Raw genomic sequence first — 10,542 nt, 5'->3', positions numbered from 1 at the left:
GCTTAAGTTTTATGTGCACATGTCGAAATAATGGGAACTAGATCTGTAATGTTGTTTATTCATGTTGGCTTTCTCTTTTCTAGTATATAGATGTATACAAATTAAGGGCAAAAAGATATTTTCTAATAGAAATATTGACTAGAAATAGACATATGGCATATTAAGTGGACCCAAGGATGATTTCAAGTCAAAACAAATATTTGAAGGATCTATATGGACAAAATGAAACGTGAAGGACCAAATTGAGCCTTCGCTGAAACTTGGGGGACTAAATTAGCTATTCACCCAAATTAAAATATTGAACATATTCATAAGATTGAAATTCTAATATTTGTATCGATAATTAAAAACAACTGCGCAATGCATGAGCTGGTGACTACATTTTGTCATTATATATGAAAGCATGCCGAAGAAACAAAACCCCAACTAATGTTCATCTTAGCTATTGATTGGCTAGTCTTTGCGCGTTTTCTTTTCAAACACGTAAAATATTCCGTGAATTTACTAGTCAGAAAGAGATTTTTACCAAAAATCCATGTGGCGTAAAGAAATGAGGAACAAGAGGGAAAGGAAGAATAAATTAAGAAGATTACCACCAGATGATAATTCATGAATGAAACGTCAAAGGATGAAAGGAGAATTAGATAAAAGGACAAACAAACCTGCATGTAAGCAGAAGCTACGGACCGATGTTCGATCTTTTGACTGTTTCTTGCACGTCCTCACGCGGTTGTTTCTGAACAGCTAGGCTGCTATAAATTGGCACAGCTGCGAGAACCCAAGGTCACCAATGCACAGCAAGCTTAACGTACATTAGCAACTCCTCGATATCGAACATGGAGTTTAGATCAGCTTTCTGTCGTTCTGCGCTGCTACTTGTCCTCTTGGTTTTGCTCCCCCTTTCAGCTAGCGCATCAACCAAAGTAAGATGCATGCTTGGGGCAATTTTATAGTAGTGCTGGCTACTACCTCTAATTTCTTATGCATGTCATATATATACCAAAAAATTAGGAGATACTAACATGCATAATAGATGTATAATACACTGTCACATTTTGTTTGGAGTTTGTATAGAGATTGTCCGTTGCAGTGGTGTCTATTTCTCTCTTCTCTCTTCTCTCACACCACTATTTAGTATTATGTGGTATCTTAGATTTATGTTTTGATGTCCATAGTACTTGCTCTTAGTTTCCTCTCTCGAGTCGTAAATTTGCTTTATGTTTGTGAAATATAATTATGCTATTATTATCATATTGGAATCATTGCTGTCGAAATTTCAGCTCTACATCGTGTACATGGGGGAGAAGAAACACGACGATCCATCCATGGTTACCGCATCGCACCATGATGCCCTTACTTTTGTTATTGGGAGGTATGTGATTGTTAATGATTCAAAATGGAACACCATTATTGGCTAGAGAAAAAAAATGGTAGCTCAGGGTTTCTGGTTTTCCCTCAATGAAACAGTAAGGATGGAGCCATGAAGTCTATTGTGTACAGTTACAAGCATGGTTTTTCTGGATTCGCCGCGATGCTCACCGAATCCCAAGCTGAGGAACTTGCAAGTAAGCATCACACCCGTAATGGCATTGGCATGTTAGTACTTAGGCACCCGCAATGATTATCTATATGTTCTCTACAAAAAATCCATGTCAGCATATTTTCCTACTTGGAAGAGATTAAATGAAGAGAGAGAGCAAAGCTATCTACTAATCTGGAGATAGTCTATAGAGAAAGACGAGGCAATGCATTAGAGAGCTATAGATACCCATGTAGACATACTATTAAGGTGGTTTACTATTAATCTAGTCTATTACTGAGATGTACATGTTTTATAGAGAGCAATTTACTTTACCATTGCGGGTGCTCTTAGTAGTGTGGAGAAACGGTCGGATACTAATTAAAGTTTACATATAAAAAAAAGGACGTAATCTATTTGTCAATTGGCTGAAAGTTTCTTACCTACACTCTAGCAGCACTTTTTTACACACTAGAACAATACTCATGATTCATATGTTTTTGTCTTGTACGCTGTTGTGAAAAGAAAGATTAGTCTAACCTACACTTTAAACAATACTCTGCCATTCATTTATACTAAAGTTGTAGTTAGTAGTTTTATATATTATATGCATGTCCATGCTATAATTGCAGGCATAAGCTAACAGATAAGAAAAAACGGCAATAAACTGATTAAAAAATATGATAAGAAAAGGCTATAACACTAAGTTAAACCTTAGAGCAGGTACAATAGCAGGCTATAAGCCAGCTATAAACATATTTTAAAAAGATAGAGGAAGAGAGAGAAGAGCAGCGGGCTACAGATCTGTAGCCAGCTGCAGCACGGACTCCAAGACGTAATGTGTGTATGACATATAGGACCAGGTATTAATAGTATAGTAAGCAGTTATTGTATGAATTGTCTATTACATTGGCTATAGATGAATTGGAGCTAGTAGTTAGCTATACTATTAAACTTGCTCTTAAGGGTAGAAAAAAAAGTTAACATGCTTAGGCCATTCCCAACCCAAGACACTAGATATAGTTTCCATAAACTCCACATCATCAAGAAACTAGTACTAGACACTACTCTTCCAATGCAAACACCACTATTCCATACTTAAATTTAATGCTACTTATCTCATATGATGTCTTGTATGTTGTGTAGAAACCATGTCTCATGCAAGACATGGTTTCCTTCTATTTCCTCATTTATTCACTTGCCACATCATTTTTTATCCTAGGTAGCAACTTATTTAATACTATGGACCACATCCTAGTCATTGGGTTGGGAATGGCCTTATAGTACTAGCTAGCTGCGTGATCATTTAACTGATGAGTTTTCCGATACAGAATACCCTGGAGTTATCAATGTGAAACCTAACACTTATGGGAAAGCCCACACGACTCGAAGCTGGGACTTTCTTGGTCTCAACTACTATGAAAAATCGGGTCTTCTTAAAGATGCTATGTATGGGGAAGATATTATCATCGGCGTCGTCGATACAGGTGTGATTGCATTGACTCACAATCTAGCTCAAAATTAATTTAAAACACATTTTTTTAAAAAAAATTCCAGCATATACTGGCTAGTTCAAAATCTTAATATATAATTCGGCTGCCCGAATATTTCAATGATATATCTATGTTACAGGGATATGGCCTGAATCACCTAGCTTCAATGACGATGGGTATGGCCCTGTGCCTGCACGGTGGAAAGGTGTCTGCCAGACCGGTGATGCATTCAACATCACGAATTGCAACCGAAAGATCATCGGGGCACGGTGGTACTCTGCCGGTGCTACCGACGATATGCTGAAGGGCGAGTACATGTCACCGAGAGACTTCCACGGCCATGGCACGCATACTGCCTCGACGATCGCCGGTGGCCAGGTGTGGAACGTGAGCCACCACCAAGGTGGCCTTGGCGCCGGCGTGGCGCGTGGCGGAGCGCCTCGCGCACGTGTAGCAGTATACAAGGTTTGCTGGGGTGTGGGCGGAAATTTCGGTGATGCTGCGGTCCTCGCGGCCGTCGACGACGCCATAAACGATGGTGTGGACGTGTTGTCACTGTCGTTAGGAGGGCCTAACGAGATCCACGGGACTCTGCATGCTGTGGCCCGGGGGATCACTGTGGTATTCGCCGGCGGGAACGACGGTCCCACATCACAGTCGGTGCAGAACACTGTACCATGGGTCATCACCGTGGCCGCTGCCACCATCGATCGGACCTTTCCAACCACCATATCGCTCGGGAACAATGAGAAATTGCTGGTAATTGGTCATAATTTATATCCATCTATCTTAACCACGTTAACTAGAAAATCTATCATCAGAGTTATTAACTTATTTGATGGGTGTATTCAGTGGCGAAGCCAAGAAGTGATCACGCCTAGGGCCGAGTAGCTGTAGGGCTGACTTGATGTGTTCTTAGCAAATCTCTTTATATCATCGCAAATCTCTTTATATCATCAGCTTTTCATAGTATTTTACATAATATTTTAATGGGAATTTGGTCCTAAGCCTAGGGTTCAAGCCCTAATTGCCCCACCCTTGGGTGTATTATCATGACCGTTTATATGAACAAGTAAGGTAGCCCACGCGAATGCGTGGGCATGAATCGTAGACTGTGTTTAAGAAACTTATAAAGGTAGAATATTAATCAAAACTTATAGAAGATCATTTAGGTTGTTTGGATTATTTGAGCACATTTAGAAAAAAAATATTTTCTCTAGTTAAAGGCACTTATTTTTTTATGCAGTGGCTCAGACTATTTATATTTCAGTTAGTTATTCTTGCTTATGCAGTGTGAGTTTAGCTATGCATGTTTCAAAACATATCATGATGTGACTTGTATTGTTGAATTATTTCTTTTTCTATTCGCAAATTGAATATGTATTTTTTTTATTTCTATTTCGATACTATAGATTTAATTTAGCTATGCATGTTTGTAGAATGTATAATGATTCATAGTGATATAATATTTGTTGTAAGAATTTAAGGTATTTAGATGGCTGTAAAGTGCACAGGTGAACTGTGCCCAAATGCTATAATTATATAGCATTTTATAGGCATATGTATCTTGTATTGTTAATTTAGTTATAATGAGAGAACAGTTAGACATAAATTTATTAGAGCTAGTTGTTTTAGTGAAAATTTGTTTTCTTATCTAATTTATTAGAACGTCACGTGGCGTTATAGGAATATTTATATGTGCATCACATGGTATGTTGTTACGTTTATAGGAAATTTGATGGACTTTTATTGTATAATAGATAGATTGGATATCGTGGATATAATTTAGTGACACATGTTTGTAGAATTATTTAAAGTAAAATAATATATGCTGTTAACTTTTCTATACTTAAAATATATTTCCTTGTTATATTTGGTTGCCATATAAAGCATATGGCGCATAGAACAGTATAGATCTTAAATTACTTATTTAGTTAAAAATAAAATAACAATAAAAAAATAAGATATCTGGCTTAAATTGGAGATTGGAGATTAGGAAAGGGAAAAAGAGACGAGGGGAGAAGGAGTTAAGTACGTACGTACCAACCAAAGGACGGGAGATCGGTATATTTGGAGAGGGGAATTTTGTTTCTTATTAGATCTAATGGCTGATATTATTGGACCCACCAATTTAAAGGAAAATCAACGGTTAGATTTTGTAGTGCCACTTGACGGTTTAGGAGCGATTGTAGGAGTGACACATGGCGGCTTATGAGCGTTTGTAGGAAGTTTCATGGACTTTTATTATATAATAATAGAAGATAGATAGATAATAGATAGATTTGACACGACGAGCCATATTAAAAACCCATTTATTCCGCATGTTGTGGGAATTGAGAGTCCAAACTGAATATATACAACTTTACAACTTAGTTTTTACTGATTCTAAATTTCCATTTCAAACTTATCGAAATATGGAAAAGCTACAACTAATAGACCAAACCAATTACAACTCAATATTTATTAATTACGAATTTTAAAATTATTAATTCATGAAAAAAAAGTCTCTTTTAATTAATATTTTAAATATGAATAACAAACCGTGCCATGCACGGGTTGACACCTAGTCATGATAACAGATAACTTGGAATGCTTTTTTGTTGTTCAAACTGTTATTATTTTTTTTCACTTATTATCTTTATCTTTTTGTTATTTTTCTGGCTGGTACATCCATATAACAGGGACGGATGGCGGATGATTTTATTAATTGTTGATTACCTTGTTTACTGTTGACACATAAATAGTTACACTGCTAGCTTGATATATATGTGGATTCTTTAATCGTAGAGTATCTTTACGGTGGGCTACTAGTAGTTTTTCCTTTTACGAAGTAATCCTCAGCATTGATTCATTAGTTCATTTTACTACGAGTAGCTAAGGGAAAAGTAAGAACAAATATGATCCATTCAGTTGGAGAAGATGAACGATCTACACTGATTTCTACTGCCAATTAATAGAGACTATTATAAGAGCACTTACTAATCGTAATATATATCGTGCATGCAGGGACAATCTCTTTACTACAATGCAACAGTGAGCAGCATCAAATTTCATTCGCTTGTAGTTGTTGATGGACAATCTAGGTAACCAAACCAGTGATCATTTCAACCCAAGTAGTAGTTATTACTTGTTTGGATCTTATTTAACTGCTATCCATAACTCTCATCATGTGTTTAGATCTTCATTAATTCTTATCCATAACTCTCATTTGTTTATATCTTAATTACTCTAACTGTTACTGGATTACTGCAGCGCGATCAACTTCACCGGCAATGTCGTGCTGTGGCCGGAGCCGTACAACATTAGAAACGACACCATTAACCTTTTGGCCAAGGAAGGCGTCAAGGGCATCATCTTCGCGCAGGGCAATACAGTCAATGTTCTTGAAATCCTGGACGCCTGCAATGGCATAATGCCCTGTGCGGTTGTTGACAAAGAGATTGCAAATAGAATTGCCTCCTATGCGACCAGCACAAGGTGAGAGATCGATCGACTAGTTGACAAGCCACGTACACAGTAACACAGTGTGAGATTTTTCTCATATAAACTCCAATTTGGAAAAATAAAGCCACAAATTCAATTTCTTATAATCTGTAGAATAGCATACACGATGACCCAAACATGAAACAAGGTTGAACTATGTATGCAACTTTTCGTTTTTTTAACTATTAGACATTTCTTCTCACTTTCCAGCATGCCCGTCGTGAAGGTGTCTCCGGCTGTCACCGTGGTCGGCAATGGGGTGCTATCGCCAAGGGTCGCAGGGTTCTCGTCAAGAGGACCGGGCACCAAGTTTCCCGGCATACTGAAGGTGACCTGCAATTCTTGACATTCATTGATCAAATGCTAGATTGTCACGCCCTCTTATCTTTAATACATATGATGGAACTGCTTCCTAAAAAGTTTTAGTGCTCTATATTTTTGATAGCCTGACATAGCTGCACCCGGGGCCAGCATACTGGCAGCTGTGGGCGACTCTTACAAGTTCATGTCCGGGACATCCATGGCATGCCCTCATGTCTCGGCAGTGGTGGCACTGCTCAAGTCGGTTCACCCAGACTGGTCACCTGCCATGATCAAGTCTGCCATTGTCACTACAGGTACGAATAAAAGATATATACTACCTCGAAATGTTTTGAGAACTTTATGACTTTCAACTTAATTAGGACTCATTATACTCCTGATGATTGCAGCATCAGTGACGGACCGTTTTGGTATGCCAATTCAAGCTGAGGGATCAGCAAGAAAAGTGGCCGACCCTTTCGACTTCGGCGGCGGCCACATAGAGCCAAACAAGGCAATCGACCCTGGCCTAGTGTATGACATCGACCCAAAAGACTATACAAAGTTCTTTAACTGCTCCCTCGACCCCCAGGAAGGCTGCAAGTCCTACATGGGGAAGCTCTACCAACTCAACCTCCCATCCATCGCTGTGCCAGACCTCAAGGACTCAGTTATAGTCTGGCGCACTGTCACCAACGTTGGAGGGTCAGAAGCAAATTACAAGGTGGTGGTTGAAGCACCAGCTGGGGTGAATGTTGTTGTGGAGCCTCAGGTGATCACTTTCGCTAAAGGTGGTAGTCAAAGTGCAACATTTAAAGTCACATTTACAGCAAGGCAGAGAGTACAAGGTGGATATACATTTGGGAGCTTGACATGGCTAGACGATAATACACACTCGGTGAGGATTCCGGTAGCAGTACGGACTATAATCCAGGACTTTGTTTCAGATACCGCGTAATTTCAAGAGGAAAACTAATAAGTCTTAGCAATATCCATATCATACAAATCATAATTCTTGTATCACTTAGCTTATGTGCCCTTTCTATTAGTATCAAGCGAATTCTCGCATAACTATGTAATAATTCAACCCTGTACACCCTTGGGTACATACTACAGAAGCTGGATATAGCGTGCTACCGTTATCTAAAACAAACTCTGATTCATGTGTATTCCTGCAATACAATGTCAGGTGAAAAATATTTAATATCTTATTACCACATATAAGAAATGCCCCACATGACTTTTGTAATTTTTAACGGTGGAATTTGGCAATTTCTGTTAGTCAAGGCTAGGTCAAAGAAGGATTTCACGCCGTGATCTTAGGGGATTCAATTGAAAATTTTGATTAAGTTTTGGTAAGTTTCTAGGATAAGGAAAGTGTATCCTACTTTCTATTTTAATAATGGAAACCTGGGCCGGTGAAGTTGTGTAAGAATCAGACTCGGGTACGTTTTGGTTAAGCCGATACGAGTCGTACAGGAGTCGGAGTTTATAATAGTTTCCTTAAAACGGACTTGAAATGGATACCAAAATCACCTTAAATAAGTGCATTGCTTGACAGTTCACATTTCAAGGAAAGGACAGAGATTGCCGCCAAAAATTTATGAGGCTTGTTGCTGGCAGTTGTTTAGACTTCAAATTGAATTCATTTGTGGACCGTTGAACTTCTTTTGATGTTATCGAATACTCCATGTCTTCCTTACGTGAACTTCTTTTGAACTTCTTTTGACCGTTCAGACGATATACTTCCTTACGTGATAAGGAAATCTATAAGATATTATGGAAAATATCCTTATGGGCTGGTGATTAATAGAGCCCTACTCAGAGAGGATTGGGTCTATTCTATTTCGTGCAGGGTTTATTGTCTCCGAGTTCTACTAGGAGACTAAGACAACTCACGGTACATAAGGCACACCCCCTGAGGGGTTCAGATCATCGAATCATAGCGCCACCCACCATAGTTTATTAAGAAGGAGGACATGAAGCCTTCTCGCTGGGAGATCTCGTCGAATCATCTCAACAAAGTAAGGCAGTCTCGAAGGTGAAAGTTTTCGGGTGGTTGCTGCTGATGAACAGATTGAACACAAAGTTTATGCTTGATCACAAGCACTGTGCTCCCCCTGATTGTAGTCTGACATGCGTCCTTTGTGCAGCAGCGCCTATTGAGGATTTGTTGCATCTGTTCTTTCAGTGCCCTTTTGCACAAAGTTGCTGGAATCTGCTAGGTATCTCTTGGAATACCTCTTTGAGTATGGAAGATATGCTGACACAAGCGAGAACTGCTTATCGGGAGCCTTGTTTTATGGATAAGTTTCTTTATGGTGCTTGGCATATTTAGAAGCAAAGAAATGGCTATATTTTTTAACATAAACCCCCTTCTTTGTCTTCCTGGAGACAGCTCTTAAAGGGTGATCTTCTTCTTTTGATGTTTAGAATTCATGTGAGAGATAGGGATGTATTTTTTTTCTTGGATTAGTTTTTTGTAATTTCTCTTATTTTAATAAAGTTTATTAATAGCGGGGGCCTCCCCTGTTGTGTTCCTTTCAAAAAAAATCATCTCAACAAGGATCTCGCCAGTAACACCGGATTCATCTGTTCTCTATATATTCTGTGGTTTTCCATATCAATCTCATATAAACTAGATTAGGACTATTACCTTACGAGGGACCTAAACCAGTATAATCTTTGTCTCTCTGTTTGTCTTGATGTCATATTGTGTAGATCCTCGTACCAACGTACCCCAATACCCTATTTATCCGGTCTACGGGTATTCCCCGTCGACAGTGGTGCGCCAAGTAGGGGACTTTGGTGCTTCAAGGTTTCGACGAGATGGGTTCAAGAGATGGATTGTCCGACAACCTCTGTAAGTGTTTGTATCTGCAATATTTTTCCGTTGATCCTCTTTTTTTATATCGCCCTGTCTTGAAGTCGATCCTATTGTTCCTTTACGCTATTCTGAATGCATATTAACTAAGCCGTGTAATTGGAAATTGGTTTTCCCAACTTTACAGTTGGGGGCTAGGATTTCGTGAGCTGCAGCATGGTTTGTTATAAGATTTAAGTTGTCTTTGTGAAAAAAGAATTTTTCCATAAAGACAGCTGGGGGCTAGGAAGAGTACCAAACTCCGATTGCTAAGGGCAACTTTAGCGAGAGTACTCTTTTATTGTCATGTGCAGATTCAATTTATTTTCAATTTTCGAATTCATATTATATTGTGTTACCCTTGAGCGTTCGCTCGAGGGCTATTTGTATCTAACAATGTATTCTAAGTATTGATTTCAGGAAAGTCATATTTTAGGGCTTTGTCGCTGATTCTACAACTACTTGATTACTCGAGAACGGTTGGACAATGTCACGCCCAGAAACTCCTGAATAGAATTCCAAGCAGAATATGCATTAAAACTCCTATCCAGGACCGGCCAGGGTACACAAACGACAAAGTTGACATACAGATCCACGTCTTACAAACATATTAAAAGTCTTACATAAATGTTGCGGAAAATAAAGGATAGACTAGAACTAGGTCTTGACTTGGATAGCAGCGGGCGACACCATTCCATAGGCATTTTCGACGGCACGGACAAAGCCTACTCCTCCGAGTAGCCACCATCTGACACATACTCGAACTCTGGGGTTGGGAGATAGAGCAAGACTAAGTACTACTCACTGTACTCAGCAAGTCATACCGGAACGGAGGGTGTGATGTAGGATATAACCAAAGGGAGCTAGAGAGGTTCATTTGCATA

General features: G+C 39.0%; 1 protein-coding gene across 1 annotated transcript; it reads left to right on the top strand.

Annotated features, from left to right (window-relative positions):
• Nucleotides 1–806: 806 nt before the first annotated feature.
• On the top strand, nucleotides 807–8,022 carry LOC127763622 (subtilisin-like protease SBT3.4). The gene is made up of 10 exons (XM_052288387.1): nucleotides 807–923; nucleotides 1,281–1,372; nucleotides 1,468–1,565; nucleotides 2,851–3,006; nucleotides 3,152–3,771; nucleotides 6,019–6,095; nucleotides 6,265–6,489; nucleotides 6,706–6,823; nucleotides 6,941–7,112; nucleotides 7,206–8,022. Exons 1-10 carry the CDS (start codon nucleotides 837–839, stop codon nucleotides 7,751–7,753), a joined length of 2,193 nt encoding a protein of 730 aa, XP_052144347.1. The 5' UTR covers nucleotides 807–836; the 3' UTR covers nucleotides 7,754–8,022.
• Nucleotides 8,023–10,542: the final 2,520 nt, after the last annotated feature.

Source organism: Oryza glaberrima, chromosome 2, assembly GCF_000147395.1.
Source record: "Oryza glaberrima chromosome 2, OglaRS2, whole genome shotgun sequence".
Classification (NCBI taxonomy): Eukaryota; Viridiplantae; Streptophyta; class Magnoliopsida; order Poales; family Poaceae; genus Oryza; species Oryza glaberrima.
This window is presented reverse-complemented; position numbering and strand designations above follow the sequence as displayed.